This window comes from Dendroctonus ponderosae, unplaced genomic scaffold (genome assembly GCF_020466585.1).
Source record: "Dendroctonus ponderosae isolate FM_Combo_2020 unplaced genomic scaffold, Dpon_F_20191213v2 Dpon_F_20191213_5, whole genome shotgun sequence".
Classification (NCBI taxonomy): domain Eukaryota; kingdom Metazoa; phylum Arthropoda; class Insecta; order Coleoptera; family Curculionidae; genus Dendroctonus; species Dendroctonus ponderosae.
The window spans coordinates 6,362,482-6,382,706 of record NW_026018715.1 but is presented as its reverse complement, the minus strand read 5'-3'; the positions used below and the strand labels follow the sequence as shown (position 1 = coordinate 6,382,706).

Here is a 20,225-nt window from a genome sequence, read left to right as displayed (position 1 = left end):
GAAAAAATTTAAAAACTGTCACAGCTAGAATCTTTTTATAAGGTAGCTTTGAGAAAATACCGAAAACTTCTCATAAAACCACATAGTTTCCAAGCAAAACACTGCGTCTCTAGACTTTCGAAAATTTCCAATAAATGTGCATAAGCAAATCACCAGACTTTTTGCTAGATATTGTGGAAATGTTTTACATCCCCAAACAAATCGAGTCTATTCTTCCAAAAAGCAAAAAAACAACATCCTTGGTACTTCTCCCAGCAAGTTTTTCTAAATGGACTGTTCGTAGGCTTAATACGTTTATGAGACTTAACATGCATACCGAGCTTCATCCTCTTACCTTTTGCGATCAACAATATGAAAAATAAATACTCATTGACTTTTAAGAAGCTCTACCTTTGCTAGGCGATATTTTCAGTCTCCATGCACACTATTTGCATCGAATAAGTCTGGTAGATTAAAATTGGACCACCGTGTAATCGATTTTACCCATCACGAGAAATCGGAAAGCCGACAGTAGAACAAACATGAAAGTTGATAGTTTCGAAAATATGGTGTTCAAAGTTACATTTTCTTAAATATTTTGCCACTATTCTGAAGAAATTTCCGTTAAGAATGTGTGTATGTGCAATTTGTATTATTTGTCACAACGCAAATAAACAGGGCCTTTGAATGTTTCATTTGGAACCAAATACAGAAAACCAGGGGACTAATGTCTGGACTTCTGGATGGCCAGAAGAAAATGCCCATGCTCCATCTAATCATTTGGAAAAACTCTATCTAACTATGAACACAGATGTCAAGAAAAATGTAATTGAGCTTTTCAAACATTTTCTTCCATAAAGCGATTGGTCGGAACGTTTTTTAAAATTAAATACAAATTATAGATTTACCAGGTAAGCACTTATTAGAGGATGAGTTAATGCTCTAGAATCTACAACAGAGCAGAATCATGGCTTTGTTATGTTTGTAGAAAATGGGAAAGTCGTAGGCGAGCATCAGAATTTTCAGAAAATCCATTTTACACAAGTGCACCGGGCAAAATTAAAATGGAAGGGTTTATCCTTGCTTAAAAGTACCTATACAAATTGAATTGTGGACCTGCATTAAGTTATTCATGTAATTGTTTTTGTGCAAGAGTAAAGAGAAAAATAATTTTCAAACAGTTTCGTCTTGTTAAGTTTTCTTCAAATCGTCAGCTAATTTATTTGGATTTTGGGTAGCGCTATTCAAAACTTGGTCTTATTAGCTGGTCCGAAAAACTTTTTAATGCGTTCTATCGTCATCGCTGAAAGTCAAGACCCGGCTGCTCTGACGTCACCAGTAGGCCCAGCCGGTAAGATACCACAGAAGTAGAGTAGGCTCTCACTCTCTCTCACTGCGAAATGGTTCTTGTGACGTCAGAGCAGTCGGGGCTTGACTTTCGGTGGAGTCGGTTCTATCGTATTTTAGGAGGCAAGGATTTTGTTTACATCCTTAAATAGTTTGTGATTTTAATAACTTCGGTTAGAATATGATTCAGAAGATCTTCGAGCAGAAGCAAGTGGATCGCATTTTGTKTCTTAAAATTCTCTGAAACTRCGAAAGCGTTTAATATATCAAATGTGCGGCTACTTAGGACGTCTTGATATAAAACTTACATTTATTCATAGTAATTACACATAGTAAGTAAGCGGGCTGAAAATGCACTAAAAAAATAATGTGAAAGTCGTACGATTTATTGGTCGCTTTTCATTCCCTTCCACTTGGCATTCGAAAGATACCTAGAAAACGGTTTTATGWCCTACCGGCACCCCAAAGGAACAAGTGGGATGGTTTYCTCGGAAGTCTTGAACGTGAAAAACTGAGGTTTAAAGAATATTTTTGTTCTTTATGTTTGCCGTTGGGGCAGTTTTCACWTTAATATTATCATTAAGCTTATCTCCATATAATAATRTCATAGCCGGAAAGCAAATGAAACTCTACTTGATAAATAATTAATTGCTTTTCAGACTTTCGTAATCCCATCAATTCTGATATTGTCACCACCGACAGATTCCATAAAATAATATATGAAACAMATAACGCAAGTTTAACCCATATACCCATTTGACTGTGAACATTTTCTCAACRGCTAATATAMTTTTAATAATTTTTTATCGAATCATTCTTGACCAAAATTTAACTTTTAAAATAAGCAAAATAAATGTATTAAAAACATTGTACAGGKTCTTTAAATAGTGTCATGTTTTCTTGGTCAAAGTGAAAATTTATCTGCGAGCAATATTGCATASACRTAATTTTTTATTATTTCGGGCTGAAAATGCRACSGGTCATAAAAATATGAATATCTCTCGAATGGCTCAGCATAAACATACGATTAAAGATCCAAATTACTCAGAAGGCATGAGGTTATAATATCGAATACTGTTTTCTATTTGGSACACCCTATATTGCCCGCAGCAAAACGATTTAAACTTTGACGAAGAAAACATGAAAATATTTAAACACCCTGTACAATTTGTTTAGTTCATTTTTATTATTATCTTATAACTTAAATTTTGTCCGAGTAGATAAAAAAATTATTCAAGTCGCAATTTGATAAGGRTATAATAACTTGAAACATAGTTCTTCGGTTTTAATTGAAGAAATTGTACAAAACTCAATTATGGAAACTGAATTAATGATGGAAAATTTAGAYCTGGACCTATAGCAAGTGTATACGTAATATATATAATATAATATTCTTAGYGATGAAGCCGGCAAAACTTTACAATAAAACATCTAAATGAACATTTAGTAATTTTATGTTTGAATAATAATAATTTCACTTGTTTGTTTCTCGGTTTTATTTAGAATAGACTTAAAGTTTTAGGCAAACATGCTTAAGTTTTTTGACGKAATTAGATTAAATYTATTTTTAAAAAACCCTGTTCACTTCTTTCATTTTACATTTCAATTCAAAAAGTAAAATTAGTACAACACTGAAAAAACTTTCTACATTTYTACATGCTTTTTACGAATAATACAAATTATTATGCTTTTCTTGGAGAAATAAATTTGCTTTTKAAGACAATTTTAGTGCATTTTAATCSGGACTCTATTTATCATCAACATTATTGATAATAAATATTATTTTAWAGTTTTATYAKGATATATCTTTTAATGATACAAAAAAAAGCAGCTGCTAAGTGTTTAGCATAATCGTAAGAAAAGTTRGTCWAAAAATCAACTAGTTTAATAAAACGTGATATCCGCTCTTCAATATCTTCACTGGTTTCCAAGTWACTGTAGGAATTCATTATTAACTTTTACTTTAACTAAAAAAAAACGACTGCCACGAGGGTTAAATTGGTAATACATAATTATTGTTCTTTTGTCTATGACTTTGTCTGTTCATATTGTCTAATTTCATAGACMCTTTAAAAATAAAGAAATACTGCGTGTGTTCGGTTTGAGCTTGTCAAATCGAGCTTATAACGTTTTGAATTTGCCCATGATGTTGTTCCGTGAGAGTAATCGGATTTTTACAAAAACTGTTTCCGCATTTAAATTAAGGCAGATAGAGCGCAACGAAAACAAAAAGCAATTAGAAAAACCAKTTCTGAATTAAATAAGTTTTARTGCTATTCTGTTGCCAACAGCTTTAAATCGAATTGCAATWTGAAACWAWYTTTTCTGYTTTTTTCGTTTATGTTCCGATTCTAATCTCCATACCTACAATATTCCGGGTGTCAWTTTGAAAAGTTCTCACCCTTAATATCTTTCTTGCAGWTGAAAAWATGAAAAAAATAAGGCCCATCAATTTTATTTGTAAAGGAGACACAWTTTATTTAAATAAATATTWTTAGCTTCCTTGTTTCAACCCCCTTGGACGGGTAGATGCTAACCTGAAAACAAATATCTGAATGCACGCAAGTATAATTGTTTCATCAACTTTGAAACGCGGTTATTCGAAAGCCTCCGAACAATAAGCAACAACGTAGTAACTAATATAAAGATAATTGAACGCCCTTTAAAACGATGTGCCACTTGACCCCCCTTCCCATTTAAGATTCTAATGATAACATCTACCCGTCCTAGGGGTTGAATCAAAGAGGCCAAAAATAGTTATTTAAAGTGTCCCCCTTACAAATAAAATTGACCGTTTTTTTCATATTTTCAACTGCAAGAAAGGTATTAAGGGTGGGAAGTTTTCAAATTGACACCCGGTATGGTTTGATTAAAAGTTACAAAAGCTACAAAAATAGAAAACAAACCTGTTACATAAAAAATGGCACGGATTTTACATTTTTATCATAACAACTGAGTTATGCTATTAAATATAAAAATGTGCTTAAAGTTCTCTTGAAAACTAGCTCGATTTTAAAATGGTTTTAATGAAATCGAGTAAACATGTTATATTCCTTCATTATTACTCACTTCCATCAAGGCGCATTTTATGTTAATGCCTATATCAAGACCAGTATTATTGAGAAAATGATTGAGATCAGTTTTTCAAGGGATTCAAAGGATTTTTATTCAAGATGTGGATAATTTGCAGTCAACTTAACATTTTTGTAACTGGATGACCAATTGCGTCCTTTCTTGCGATTTTGGAAACTTAGCAAAACATTCAGGGAACTTCTCAATTCTTTTTAGCAAGTAAACCCTCTAACAAGAAGATTTCAACCCTGCCTGGCCGTACAGATTCTAAACTGTAGCTAAAAGAGATAAATACCTTTTTAACTGCTCCTTTGCCAGTATCCAAACTTATCAATTAGTTTTCGCCAGTAGAATTACGCGAAGAAATACAAAAACTACGAAATGGCACAGCTCCACAAACACACAGCACAATAACTGTAATACTAACTGCAACTATAACTCAAGGCACAACCAAAAGAAGCTCATTTTTTTGGAATTTGATAGTGTGAAAACGACCACAATGTTCGTCAAGGATGGTACTTTCACCCATTAGAGGGATGACCAGTCTATTTAATTTTAGCCAACAAGGTCGAAGTGAACAACGTCGCCGTGCTGTTCTTCTGCAATGCAAGATATGGTCAAAATCAAGGGCCAACTTAGTGTTTTAATGATTTCACTCGAACAGTGTGGAAAGAATCGACTGTGTGTAGCTGAATTTTGAGAACAGAAATAATCATGATTTATAAACCTAGAAAACAATTTGATTTCGCAGGCTCTTACAGACCTATCAGTCTGCTCCCCATTCTTTCAAAGCTATTTAAAAAATTATTGTTTGAAACCTTGAATATATATTTATTCCAACAGAACCCTCTTACCAGAGCAACAATTCGATTTGTGTTTAATTATTTCCAGAATCGAACAAGCGTTCATATCGGCTTGTAAAACATAAAAAACTGAAGCGTTTGAAACGAAAACGTTCAGTTTTGCAATATTTTTGGATATTAGTCAGGCATTTGACATTATAGAAGGTGTACGTGAATCGGATGGTAAAAACCGAAACTGGGGAAACCTGAGCCAAATTCAGAACGATAATTTTTATCCAGGGCACATTTTAAAATTATTCTTCAATATACGGAATGCGCTATAAATATATGGTGATGATAAACTGTAGTTTTTAAACGAAACTCCTCCCTTTCTTCCGATTTTTGGGTAAATTGTTACATTTTAATGCAAATTTATCACCGCTCAACAAAAACCTTATACTTTGAAAACTTGAAAAAACTTTGAAACTCAACAATGCAGACAAATCCTGACTGCTGCTGGCGATAATATTTCTGTTAGAAGTTTGAAGTCTTATTTAGTCCAATTCTTTTTCCGTAAGTCCCTGGTTGTGCAAAAATTATGTGAATTGTGAAGATTCTGCATGCTCCCAGCTGAGCAAAAAATATTTTCTAAAGGAAATGGTTTTTTAATTTTTCACCTATATCTTTTATTTACAGGCTGCTCAGAAAAAAATCCACTTTTTGATCTTGCAGTAATAGCATTTTTCGTCTTGGCCGATTTGCATTAAAAGTGATCCAAATGAGAACTGCCTTCGAAATCTGGCAGACGTTCAATTAAAATTAAGTTTATTTACAAATAATCCGTCCATCCATCCAACCTGTATAAATAATATTGATTTTAAGTCGATTATTAAGTTTTGATTTCAAAACGAGTCCCAGATTTTCAAAATCGGTTCGAGAAAAAAAATGTTATCACCGCAACTCCATAAAGTTGATTTTTTGAGATCACATAAAAGACATAGACAAAAAATTCAAAAACCGTTGGGAGATGTGAGGTCAATATTTATGCCTTTGTTGTTGAAGCCCAAAAAAACTTTTTTTGCTCAACTGGGAGCATGCCGAATTTTCAGAAGATTTGCATTGTTTTATCGTCCACCCTGTAGAAAGTTGATCAAAAGTAACTAATTTAAAATTATGTAAAAATACAGACTGACAGAAAAAGAATTGGACTAAACAACGCTTCAAACAGAAATCAAATGGGTTGAAACAATAACATTTGATCCCGTTTGAAAATTAGTACAAATGTGGCCGTGTAACGTTTAATTTGTTGAGTAGTTTATTTGGAATAATATGTAAATTTAAAGAATTGCTGGGTTGTATAGAAATCCGTACTGCAAAGAGCGTCTAATAAACTACGTGGTGTTTTAATTTATAAAAGTTTTTCACAAACCGGCAAAGAAACCTTTAAAGTTGCATGTTTTAAACCTCAATAACTTGCGTTTTTCAAATGGAGCACCCAATGTTTTTTCGATTTTCGGTTTTGCCGGTAAATTTTAGAGCCAGTAAGGTTATCTCAGTTTCATTTTTATTATATTTATTTTTCATATTTTTATTTTTTGTATTACTTTACACTAAGAGCATTCCAGTGTGCAGCTTTTATTACATTGCACTTAGCCTAGACAGAGAAACGTGTAAGATACGTTTTTGACTTTGTAAATAATTAAGCAGTTTAATTAAATTCCTTAGCGTAAACTTGAGCTAAATAAATAAATTTTAATATGCCAATTTCTTCGAAAAGGCATTTAAATTCTGCTTTTAATGAAAACAGATCAAACCCTGATGTTCGCAGATGTTTTAACCGAATGTGAACCTGTTGTTAAACAAATAATGATAATATTTGCATGTATGAAAGGAAATAGGCAAATATGTATGTAAATGTAAAATGCTGAAATTTCAGCTGATATGAAGGATTACTTGGTAGGGCGCACACGTATGTGCCTATTGGATACCCAACAATGGACAAATGTACGCGTATATAGAAAACTTGACTATCTAAATCCTTAAAGATAACAGAAGCAATAAAACTGTTCAAATAAATTGTAGGTTAACGTATTTGCATTTGGTGAGTAAGTAGATAAGTATAATCGTAAAGAGTGCTAACTCCATTTACTTAGGAACTTTATTGCTCATTTTGCATCCCGGTTTGTTCATTAATATTAGGTAAAGCAATATCACTAATGAAGGGATGAGTGGATTAATATTATAAATCTATATACAAAAAACGACACACAATATTTTAGATTAATCTTTATCATTAAAAACCAGTTTATCACTTACCATTACATATTCTTCGACAACTTCCGAAGCACTAACATTCAACTGATTTAATATTATCAACAAATTCGTATTTTTCCGCAAACTATTTCCACATGAACTGTGCCTAAGCTCATTGCTTCATTCGCAACAACTATTGGCCACATAAAATTTCTAACTTAAACAAATGTGTTTTGATTACAGTAAGTAACCCATCTAGTGGAGAAGTAAATAAAAAAATAATTGATGACGACTACCATTTAACTTTTGCTATTGAGATTTTACTCAACATGTGCGTCTGTCTGTGTGAATTATATTGGCAAGGTTAATCGTGGGGAAATTGTCGCATTTTTGAAATTACGTTTGATATGCTTTCTATCTTATCAACTCATTTTAATGGGTATTGGGTAATTTGTTAAAGATTACGCTGACCTCGTCATTATCAATTTTTTACATCAATGATCTCATCGCCATCAAATCATTGAACTTCATTTTTAGTTTGTTTTAATCAACATTTTTCATTGGTCTTAAGGTTATTAGAATATCTTCGTTAGCTAAAAATTTGTTTCGCATCTTTTCGTGTCTCTCTTTTACCGTTCTTTATTGCATATCGGTTTTCGACGGTTTCATCGCTAGTTGCTTCATATTTATCTACTTATTTCCAAATTTCTCATCAATGCTCTTATTCTCGAATATATCATGCAGCATGTTTGTTCTTTTAATATTTTTCTGTAATTTTAGTCAAATTACTTTACTAATTTGTTAATTGATTTTCACATATAATCACATTTAGTTCATTAGATTTATTTCTGGGTTTTAGCCTGCGTTTTATATAAATTTTCTCCAACTTCCCGTGGTCTTGGAAATTGCATCAATTAGTTGAATTTCGTCCAACTTCGCAACAGTGTCATTATCCTTTGTTTCCTCCACTACTTTAGCGTTGCTTTATTTAAATTTATATTCCATATTAAATTGAATACTACGCATTTTATTTTTTTAATGCCTTCGTTGTTATGTGAACATACAACATGTTCTGCATATTCATTATTTATTATTTTTTCCATTCTTTTAATGCCATTTTGGTATCGACGGATTTATCACTAGTTGTTTTATATTTACTTATTTCGAAAGGTCTTATCAATTCTCTAATTCTAGGATTCATCACGGAGCACGTTGGATCTTTTCAATATATATTTATAACTTTTTTCAAATAACTTTATTAATTCTTAATTGTCATAAATATTCACATTTGGTTCATTGTATTAATTTCTTGCTTTGGAACTTCTTGTAGCATATTTGATCGTTTACTATTTTTGATGGCTTTTTTTCAAATCTTTCTTTGAATTTAAATATTACTTTATTCATTTTTTAATTAATTTACTTTAAAATTCACCTTTTCATCATTCATTTCATATCAATTCCTTCCAACGTCAAGTAACCAGAAAAACGACTTTTTTGAAGAATATATGAATTAGTTGAAATTCGTTCAACTTCCTATGAGGATCCTTCATCCTACTATTTTAAAATTGTTGCTTTACTTAAACTATTTTTTATTTAGTATTAAAGTTTACGCACTTTATTTCTTGAAAACAATTGTCATGTTTGCTAATATTAAACAAAATCTTCTGTCTTCTGAGTATTCACTATTTCGTGTCTTTCTTTTTTGGCTCATTTCAATACAAATCTGTTTTCGAGAGTTTTATCACAAAAAATTACTATATTTAGTTTTTCAACCTGAAGCATTTTTTAACTTTTCCTACCGCTTTGCCACCTTTTCCAACTTTCTTTTACTTTAATTACAACCTTATTCATTAATTTTCTCTAAAATCTACGTTCGGATCATTATATTGATTTCCTGGTTTTAATCTGCCCTTTATATCAATTCCTTGAATTCATGAAAATGAAGGTCATATCAATTAATTGAAACTCGTCCCTTTTTTAATCAGTACAATTATTTTTTATCCTTTTAGAATTGTTGATGTAGTTAGTTTTTTGTATATTTTATTAAGTACCTACTACCCAATTTTTAAGTAGTATTTTATAGAGTACGATGTTTACAGTTTTGTTTTCCATTTTATAATTAATACCGTATATAAATAATAATTACATTAATAATTCATATATGGTATCTATGTTCTTTCTAATAGTTCAATTCAGTCTCAGCCTCCTTGTCCATCATTTTTTCTAAACTTTTAAAAGCTTTTAAAACTTTCCCGAGACTGTACATTTTTAAAAACTGAATTGTATTATAATGCAGTTTTAAAAAATGCAATATATTATATTTTTTTGCATCGATTAGCTTTGAGTAAAAAAAGTTGTAGTAAATTTTAAAGTCATGCATTCAATTCTTGTTTCAGTTGCAGGAATAAGACCTTGCAATTTTTCTTAATAAATTAAAATCAAAATGTTGCAATTTTCTACTACATATTGGACCTATTCATTATTAATCGCTGCAGGTTTCAAGATAATTCAGTTTCGGATACCTTCTCCATTAAATGGGTAAAACTTCCTGTTTTACACTGAAACTAAAACTGTGACAAAAATACGAAAAAAGTAGAACAAACTTTGTTTTCAATTCAACACCGTGTTTCCTAATAAATTTATGTTTAAAATTAATAGTTTTTAGTTTTTCTCAACAGCATTTTCCATACATTTGAAATCCCAAAACATTCGGAAAAATATCCGGAAAATGGTCTTCAGAAGTTTCAATATTTTAAAGCTTAGGTTGAAACATTTTATATTTTAAAAACACAACCATTTTTACCTCAAAAATTGCAGAACAATTAATTTTTTCACACTGATTTAATATTGATGGCCCCTCAGAAGAACTTATTTTCCACTTTCGAAATGATGGAATATGGAGGATTGTGGTAATATATTTGAGTGCAAATTGTTAGATTCCATCTAAAACAGAGAGGCACGGATGGAAAGATTATCAACTCGAAAAATTATAAACTGTTATATTTATTATCTGCCAAATCTACATATCTTCAGAAATATCACATATAAGACTTAAACGGTAACAGTAGCAGAAGATGAAAGTTAATTCGAGTGTATATTTTTGCGCTTTTTGCTTTCGAAAACTAACAAATAACTTAATTAGTTATTTGTATGTTATGACGTGCTCGTTGTAAATTTTCTTATTTATTCACATTTTCAGCAGACAAATATTTATAAAGTTATAGTAAACATGTTATTTTTTCACTACTTTGGAGTTTGTTTAAATTTTTTTTTCAATTACCTTGTTTTTGTTAATTTTTTTCCGGATAAAACGATTTAACCCATTTCAATGACATTATTTTTCTCTTTATTACATTTCAAGAAAATTTTTCGAAAGAATTTTCTTTGCTTTCTTCAATTATCAACTCGTATCCAAAAATACCGAAAACGCACTCTTGAATTAGAATAAACTAAAATGTGCACACGGTTTACAAATAATTGGATTAACAACGTACCTTTTTTGCACACAATTCCCCATGTTTTATTTAACAAGGGCTGGTGAACTTGAAAATATTTTCACTTTGCTCTATTGTTTAGCTTACACTTAACTAGAACATATACTGAACGCACTTCAACGTAGCTTAACTGATAATTGAGCAAGTTTTAATTTCTAACGTTTTAAAAAACATTTTAGATACTTTTTGGCAATAACATAAGAAATGGTTAATTTTGAGCTAGAAACAAAAATTGCGGAGTGGCGAAAATGGGATAGACACCCCGAAACCAAAGATGCCTTGAAACAACTACTCAAAGAAAAAAACTATGTTGAATTAGAAAAAATAATGTTGCATCGAATTACTTTTGGAACAGCCGGCTTAAGGTTTGGTTGATAAAGTATTCAAATCAAAATTTAAAAATTTGGGCCGCCTGTTACGTTTTAGAGGAAAAATGGCTTTAGGATATTCCAACATGAATGATCTCGTCGTCATTCAAACGGCCCAAGGATGGTTGAAATACCTACAAGTGAAAGATGTGATATTGCTAAGGAAAAACGGGATCGTTGTTGGTTATGATGGAAGACATAATAGTAGAAGGTATTTTTTTATAACTATTTTTTCCAATCAAATTAAGCACTAATAACCGTCATTATATGAATACTGAACAGCCTTGAGTACACCCACTGTTGGTGTAACCGAAACGTCGGTTATTATTCTGCGACATTTATTCTAGATGGGCAGAATTTACAGCAGCTATATTTGCTCGCGCTGATTGTCCAGTTAAACTCTTTGGAGGTGTTTGTCCCACCCCGTTTATATCTTATGCAATTGGAAAATATGGGTGTGCTGGTGGCGTTATGGTAACCGCATCACATAATCCCAAAGAAGACAATGGATATAAGGTGAGTGAAGTGAAATAAGAAGAGAATCTACATTAATGAAGTCAATGAAGTCGAAGAATGAAGAAAAGGGAATGAAAACCCTGATTATTCTAGCGGTACTCGAATTTTCGAGGTGGTGGGTAGATTTTTGGAGTTTTCCATATACGAATCTTAGTCTTAGTCGCAACAGTTTGTGAGTTTAAAGCGAATTGCAAATGCCTTAATAATTCATTAATTTTTAGGCAATGTATGTTATTTTTAAACTCAAAAATTGCGACCATTTTGAATTTTAGTTTGCTCAACAAATGAATTCAATATTGCAGTCGCCAAGAAAGTTTTTTAAATTTTGCAAAGGCAAACAATTCAATTTAAGATAGAGAGATACTATCGGGGTAGTTTAGCAAACCAGTACTTGATCGTGATATAATAAAATAGTTTTAAAACAATCACCATTGGCATAACATTTCCGATACTTACACAAAATTAAGCATTTTCCTAGCAAATTAGTTAAAATTTCGCACAATAAGTTAAAAATATAGAATTTGTTCATGTTGTGATTTTTTGCTATTAATTAAAGGAGCTGAGAAGCTGAAAGCGTATACATTTTATCTGGACATTTGGCGATAATTTTTGAAGCAATTTGTTTCCAATATTTAATTTTGACAATTGATTTAGTCTACTCATTTGTTTTTTAAATTTGCTTTGCTTTTTTAGTTATCAAATCAGCAATTTTAGTTATTTTCATTTATTCATTGACTTTCTGCTCAAGCGATCAGAAAATGAACGACATTTGAAAAGGAATTATTTTTGTTACAATCCTCTTTTTTTACATCAGTTTTGTTAGCAATTTATTTTGAATGTTTTGTAGCAAGCAAAAATGGGGAAATAATTAGGAAACCACTTCTTTATCACATACTTAGTTTGCACTATTTTTTTCATATTACAAAATATTTGAACTAATGCAAGGAACGTTGAAAATGTAGAAACAATTTAGTGATACGCATTTTAATAATGTCTTTCAAATTTTACGACGCAAACAAAATTTAGGAAAAATCGTCAATTTAGAAAAGACTTGACAATAATAAATTTTTATTGTTAAATCATGGTTTTTTAAAATATAAATATTTTAAATATTGTCACCTAAAATGGATTTAGTAACATTTGGTAAACTAAAAGTGTAATTTCTTCTTCTTCTTCTTTCTGTAAATGAGTAATTTATGTAAAAATTTGCGGTAAGAGCTGATAATGCAAAAATAATCTGATTACAAAAACCAACTGTCCCAAAGACTGTATAGACGAAATTGAGTACAATTCAGAATCAAGAAAGGTGCAAAAACTTCTAAAGACGTAAACAGAACAGTTAACTACCAAAATGCATCTGATAAACCAGAAATTAAACTACAAAATACACAATACAACATAACGATTCTATTCAATCGAGTCCGCATAAACCCTCGAATGATTTCGATTCGTTTTTTTCGAAAATTGGTTATAAATTTGTGGATTCAGTGGAATTACATTAATGTTCAAAGCATAGAGACCATTAACACATCACTACGTTTATTAAGAGATTAATTAATTATAAGTTAATAATAAGAGACCATGTCATGATAAATTTGAGCTTGATTTTTTAAATAATTTTATTTATATTTGGTTGAAAAAATCGCAATGCTACTCTGATATCGCCTTCTCCAGTCACGATTTGTTTTCTGTTTTTATTTTGGTTAATGCCGAAAGTCGAAATTCCTACAAATAAGATATAGAAAATTGTAATAATATTTTTAAAGCTCTTTTCGCATTCATGGAATACTCATCTAATGCTAATTCAAAATAAATTTGTTGGTGTTTCCGAAAATTTAAAAATTTAATTTCAATTATTATAAATCAAAATAAGTGCGTCTTCTTCATTCAAAGTTAACTTAAATACAGAAGTACTCGTTATCACAAATGGATTACGAAATTCTCTTCTCTAATCTGGAGAAATGTTGAATAGCAATTTTATGAATGAACAGTTTTATTCAAATTGTTAGAGACTGACTCAAACTTTTCTAAATTGCCTTCTGAACAGTTCATCTGTTGATTTTATTATATTTTCATTCCGACTTTGCGTACTTGAATTTACGTTATTAAAAATATCAAAATGTCTGATAAGTAAGCTAAGTGAGTAATATTTTATCTTCCAACAAATGAACCAAATCGATGCAATTTTATTTAGCACACGAGATCAAACTTTTCCTTTGCACAACCATCTTACTTCCCTATGCAGTAATAGGATTCGTACTAAGCTTGGTATAAATTACTAAATAAGTGGCTTTTTAGTGGTTTCGTATCACATAATTAACCATTTTAATATTAACACATTGCTCCAGAACTATTTTCAAATCTGATGGCTAATATTTTGGACATTTTGGGTGTGTGTCCTTAACTCTATTTATAGTAGGTAAGGCTCCTGATGTGTAATACTAACCACTTAGGTCCCAGTTTTCAACAAATTTATAGTTTGATTTAACACTTTTTTGGGACTAACATATTAAAAATCAAATGAAATAATTCAGCAAACATCTGCCCATTATCTCCTTGTTTAAACATTCTGTCTCAAAATGCAAAAATTTCTTCAGAATTCAGGATTAATCATATCATCTTAACAGGCCTATTCCATGGCCTGATATGGTTGCTAATTTAAATAAAATATACATGTGTTTTATACAGTTTTATATACATTTTGTGAGTTTGCTAATTTACTACATATATTACTTATTATTATGTTCGCGGTTGCTATTTAAACGCGGCTTTTCGCGACTTAAAACTGGGGAACGGTAGAAAGCGTTGCCGCTTTAGGAAAAAAGCTGGTAGCACTATTAGAACCGTAAATAAAGATCATCCTTAAAAAAATTGTTAATTTTAATAATTTTGACATATTTATATACGTAGGTAGTACTTTCCTTTAATTTAAACTTTACTAGAAGACAAATAACCACAAGTAATATATTTTTTTAAATATCTAGGTAAACTAACCGTTTTCTCAAAATATGAGGAATAAATTACGCGCAACTACTGACTATCCATAATATAACTATTGAGTTTGGCAGAAAAAAAAACAGTTTATGTTGAGCTAAAGACGAAATTTGAAATGTTCGTTCTTTGATCCTTGCTTAAGAACTAAGTTATACGTGATGGGCAAATTATATTAAACTAATAAACACAATATGTGTCCATCAGGATGGCAAGAAGAGATCGGATTCTGGGTAATTGAGCAGTTCCTCAAACATAGGTTTTGCGGTTTTCCTTGGCCTGTTTTTATTACGTTAATTCATTTTTGTGCTTGCATGCACCAAGGTGGAGTTTGATTTCCATACATTTAAACACAAATGAACGCCATTTATCATTGAACCCAATTATTTTGCAGGTGTACGACTCAAATGCATGCCAAATAATTGATCCAGTCGATAAAAAAATTCAGTCTGCAATTCTGAGAAACCTGCAGCCCTTAGAGACGTCTTGGAATACTTCAATAATAGGCTTCACCCCACTGATTACTGATCCGTTGCACCAATTGACCGACGATTATACCAAATTGGTAGCTTCTACAATCAATCCGGTATACGTAAACAATAATAAAAAAACCCAATTATCCTTTACTTATACGGCTATGCATGGAGTGGGATATAAGTATATGAAGCGTGTGCTAGATGCCATTGGAGTTCACATAATACCGGTAGAAAAACAGAAAAATCCGGATCCCGAATTTTCAACAGTAGAGTAAATTACTCATTTAATATTTAGTTGCCTTTTAGTAAGTTTATAGTATTTTACTTTTTAAAGATATCCTAATCCGGAAGAAGGGGAGGGTAGCTTGAATTTGGCTATTAAAACCGCCGAAATGTTTGGTAATACTCTTATCATCGCCAATGACCCTGATGCGGATCGATTTGCGTTTGCAGAGAGAGACATAAAGTTAGTTGAAAATTTTTCTAATTCCACCAATAGTGCACTAGTAAAATCGGCTTCCTTATCGAAAGCTCTAGTGTTTTATCAATGATCCTCTTCTAGTTGTGTAGCATTTTTGTAATCTATTTCCTTAAATAGAAAGTTATTATTAATTTGTATAGTACTGGCGACTGGAAAATCTTTACTGGTAACGAACTGGGAGCGTTATTGGGTTGGTGGATGCTTCATTGCTATGAAATTGAACATAAAAACGCGCCAATGGACCGTATCTATATGCTGTCAAGCACAGTTAGTTCCCGCATCCTGCAGATAATAGCTAAGGCCCGTGGATTTAATGCTATAGAAACGCTTACTGGCTTCAAGTGGATGGGTAAGTCTTTGTGTGAATATTACGCAAATGTAAAAAAGAAAAAGAAAAATTGAAGAAAGACTGTTGTTGTAGGCAATAAAGCACTTGAGCTTCGTAAGCAAGGCAAGACGGTGCTTTTCGCTTTTGAAATCGACATCGGCTTTATGTGTGTTCCAGAGATTTTAGATAAAGACGGAATTTCCGCTGCAGCTCATTTTACTACGTTATGTTCTTTTGTTTACAGGTAGGCAAGATTACCCATTAAACTTATTGATGGATAAAAGATAAACAATCGGCATTTAATAAGAAAAAATAAAAAATGGCTTTGACCCAACAACAACAAAAAATAAATGTAGTTCTAAAGCTAGGTAAAGCTAGGTTTTATTTCTCTACCTTTGGAGAATGTGTTGCCCAATGTTTATAAAGCAATTGAGCAAATTTTGTTATATTAAATATTTACATTTTTTTTATTTTAAAAAGTAAGGCTTTAGCTATTATACAGCACAACTTTATGATGACGACATGAAACATTGAAATTTTAACTAAAATAATAAAAAAAGGAACGCACCAAGCACCCAAAGAAGTCATCGGTATGAAGGAAAGCAGGCCCAGAGAGAGGAATTATTGGAGGATGACCTACAAGAAATGGAAGAACAATAGCAAACGTTATATGACAAATGATTGAATACAAAAAAACAAGAGACAACACAAAACAGAACAAACAGAAACAATAGCCAAATTTAAATATTCGGTAATGAAAGCAAAAATCAAAGCTGGTAATAGAAATTTCAGAAATTGGATACCTATATATATTGGTGAAAGAAAATCGAAATAATCATGTAGGTTTATAAAAAACATGAGATCTAACAGAAATTAATACGTAATAATAAACTCTATGGAGCCAGAAAAATTAGGACAACACTATAAATAATTACTAGTAGAAAAATGCCTGAATACAATACACTACCATTAACACGAAGTACTGATTCAAAGGGATCATCAACTTAGGCGACCCAGGTCTAGAGGGAATATACGCAAAACTAATAAAAAAACGGAACGAGGAATTAAGATTAAAACAGTTTTTCTAATAAATGCGCTGTATATACGACACAACTCCACCTACATCAATCTAGCTTTAGATTAGGGAAATACTAGTTTAATTTGGAATATTATTAGCAATTTTGCAGTAAAAACCAGAGAGCAAAACAGTTAAATATTTTATTTGTACGTTGTTATAGCAGTGGGATGCAAATGGCTGATAAACTCGACCAAATCTACAGCATTTTCGGATATAATGTCTATAAATACTCTTACTATCTGTGTAGCGACCGAGCACTAATTACTAAGATTTTTCAAAGGATACGAAATTACAAAGAAATTTTTGGGGTAAGTTTTTCTGTACATGGAACGGAGAAAAGTGAGTACACTCTTATAGTAAAAACTAAGAATTTATTTCAATTGTGCCATTTGTACTTGCTTGAGCCAACAAACTAAAAGTTTATTGTTTCAAAAACATCCACGGCAACGACTCATCAAAAAACTATTACTATAATATGACCTAAACAATTAGACAATTCTTCAAAGAATTTCAGTTTTAATAGAAATCAATGAAAATGTATATAAGTATATATTTATATACTAAATAAGACTTTTCATTTTGCAAAAAAATCTCCAACATTTGATGATGTTTTCCTCCATAGCACAAATATTTTGACCCTAGAGCTTCTCGGTAACTGACTGTTTTTTCCTTTATTCGGTTTTAAGAGAAATCTTTAGCTTTCACAAACACGAACATTTCAATCGATATTTACTGAATTTATCGTCTGAGTATTTAGGTAGCCAAGAGTCTTCTAAACATGCTGACAATTTGAAAGTACCTACTTCTTGCTTTAGTTTGGAAGATGCGAATTTTTAAAGGCGAGAGCGCTATTGGATAAATACATCTGGAATGAGTTGAATATTTACTAATTTTGAGTCCCATATTTACTAACTTAGTAAAACTCAGAAGGTTTATCAGATTTTGATGAAACTTTCAGATTCTTTAGAGATATTTGCCTTTTAAAGATGCTGATTTCAAAGCACTTCTTGCTTCAGTTTGGAAGATGCGCATTTTTAAAGGTGACAGTTGAGTAAAAGCATTTGGAACAAGACGAATATTTATTAATTTCGAGATCAACATTTACCAAGCTGACAAAAATCAGAATGTTCCCCTAGTTTCATGAAACTTTAAGTGTCTTTAGAGTCAGGTGCCTTCTAAAAATTGTGAAAATTTCAAATTAGTACGTGCGTTTGGTTGGAAGATGGAAATTATTTAAGGCGAGAGTGCAGTCGAGTAAAATCACCCAGTATGAGACGAATATTTAATAATTTTGAAACCCATATTAATCACGCTGGAAAAAATCAGAATTTTCTGTGGTTTTCAGGAAACTTCAAACATCTTTAGAGTCAAGTGTCTTATATAAATGTAAATAAGTAGTCTTATAAAACTCAGAAGCTTTATGATTTTTTAATGAAACTTTCAGAGTCTTTGCAGCTTAGTGTTTTATCAATATGCTGAAAATTTTAAAGATCTGCTTGCTTCAGCTTGGAAAATAAGGTTTTTTTTAAGGAGAGAGCGCGAGTAAAAACATCCTTTTACATTTACCAAGCTGCAAGAAATCGGAATTTTCACAGATTTGTATAAAACTTTAAGCGTCTTTAGAATCAAATGCCTTCTAAAGATGCTGGAACTACTCAACTCAACTACTCAAATTATTACGCACTTTCGGTTGGAAGCTGCAAATTATTTAAGGCGAAAGCGCAGTCAAGTAAAATTATCCAGTTTGAGACGAATATTTAATAACTTTGAGACCCATATTTACCAAACTAGTAAAAATCAGAATTCTCTGAGATTTCTATGAAACCTTAAGACTCTTTCGGGCAAAGTATCTTCTAAAGATGCTGAGAATTTCGAATCAATTTTTATTTTCTGAGAATATTCAAAATGCTCTGCAGTTCTTTAGAAAATCATAATCGCATGCAGAAAATGTGTAGCACTTCAGGTTATTATTTATTTTTCATCATATTTCTCGGAAACGTTTAAAAATAAACAATCATTAGCAGCGTTGCGAAAAAACCTGTAAAAATTGTTTCTATGTTAACAACCTGTTCTGTCTACTTAATTATAAATATATATTCACTACTTCATTATAAATATCGGGGCAAAAATATTAATTTATGAAATGTATTTCACTTTTTATAACTTATTCGAACCGTTCCTGAAGTGATTTTTTAAAGTTTGAGATCAATGGGGAAAAGCGACTTGCTTGATGAGTAGTGAGCAGTAGGTACTGATTTTTAATTTGAACAAATAAATCAGATTAAATTAATTTAATACTCTGCAAAATACAAAGTGCAATTTTCACTTTTTCTGTTGAATTATTAATTGATAAATACTTTTTGATATTTTAATATTAAACTGAATTAAATTTAATATCCTCCTCTAAGCTCCAGTGTGTATCTAATCGAACTTGACTATTTAACGTTGGCCAGATATATTTTTTTTCCGGCGATGTTTGGGAAATGCTCTTTTATGCACTCCCAAAGCTGGTGGTCTGTTGCTCTGGGTTGTGTGGGACTCCAGCTAAGCTGTTTACCCACTAAAACCCTTTCCTCACCGCCGAGGTGGTGTTTGGCCTTGAGCCGCGGTCATTTCTGTGCTATTGTGCCCTCGTAACTCCCTCATTATCCCTGTATATTCAATGAATTCCAGAAGAATCTTGAGGGGAGTTTGCATGATCTGGTCTGGTGGAATTTCATCCCCTCCCAGGAGTCATCGTCTACCTGTTGCATATGACGTACAGTGACACATAACATGCAGAGTAGTTTCGTCCTCTAATTTGCAACCCCTGCAGGTCGGTTGATCGCTCAGTCCCATCCTGAAGAGGTGTTTTTTGCAGGGGGCGTGTCCTGTTAAAAAGGCCACTATCCTCCTTATTTTTTGCCTGCTGAGACCTTGCAGTTCATTTTTACGTACTGGTTGTGGAGGTCCCACCAAATGCTTTGCGGTATGGAGTCGCGGTGTCTCCTCCCAGTACTTTCTGTGTTGTTCCAAGATCCACTGCCCAACTGCCACCCTAACTTGGGCATGAGATATACC

The 20,225-nt window shown here is 31.7% G+C and overlaps 2 protein-coding genes across 6 annotated transcripts in view; one reads left to right on the top strand and one right to left on the bottom strand.

Annotated features, from left to right (window-relative positions):
• The window catches only part of LOC109539626 (START domain-containing protein 10), a 21,648-nt gene extending 13,812 nt beyond the window's left edge, over positions 1–7,836 (bottom strand). The window contains exon 1 of the mRNA XM_019907498.2: positions 7,497–7,836. Within this exon, the coding sequence (XP_019763057.1) occupies positions 7,497–7,499 (3 nt within the window). The 5' untranslated portion in view covers positions 7,500–7,836. The remainder of the gene's footprint in view (positions 1–7,496) is intronic.
• Positions 7,179–20,225, top strand: part of LOC109539625 (phosphopentomutase) — a 14,018-nt gene continuing 971 nt past the window's right edge. The window contains exons 1-9 of one of the 5 annotated variants that reach the window (XM_019907492.2): positions 7,179–7,281; positions 11,107–11,292; positions 11,354–11,506; positions 11,643–11,811; positions 15,197–15,549; positions 15,613–15,744; positions 15,900–16,108; positions 16,181–16,331; positions 17,326–17,473. In XM_019907492.2, the coding sequence (XP_019763051.1) occupies positions 11,132–11,292; positions 11,354–11,506; positions 11,643–11,811; positions 15,197–15,549; positions 15,613–15,744; positions 15,900–16,108; positions 16,181–16,331; positions 17,326–17,473 (1,476 nt within the window). In that variant the 5' untranslated portion in view covers positions 7,179–7,281; positions 11,107–11,131. The other 4 variants (XM_019907495.2, XM_048667009.1, XM_019907493.2 and 1 more) reach the window with 4 other exon arrangements.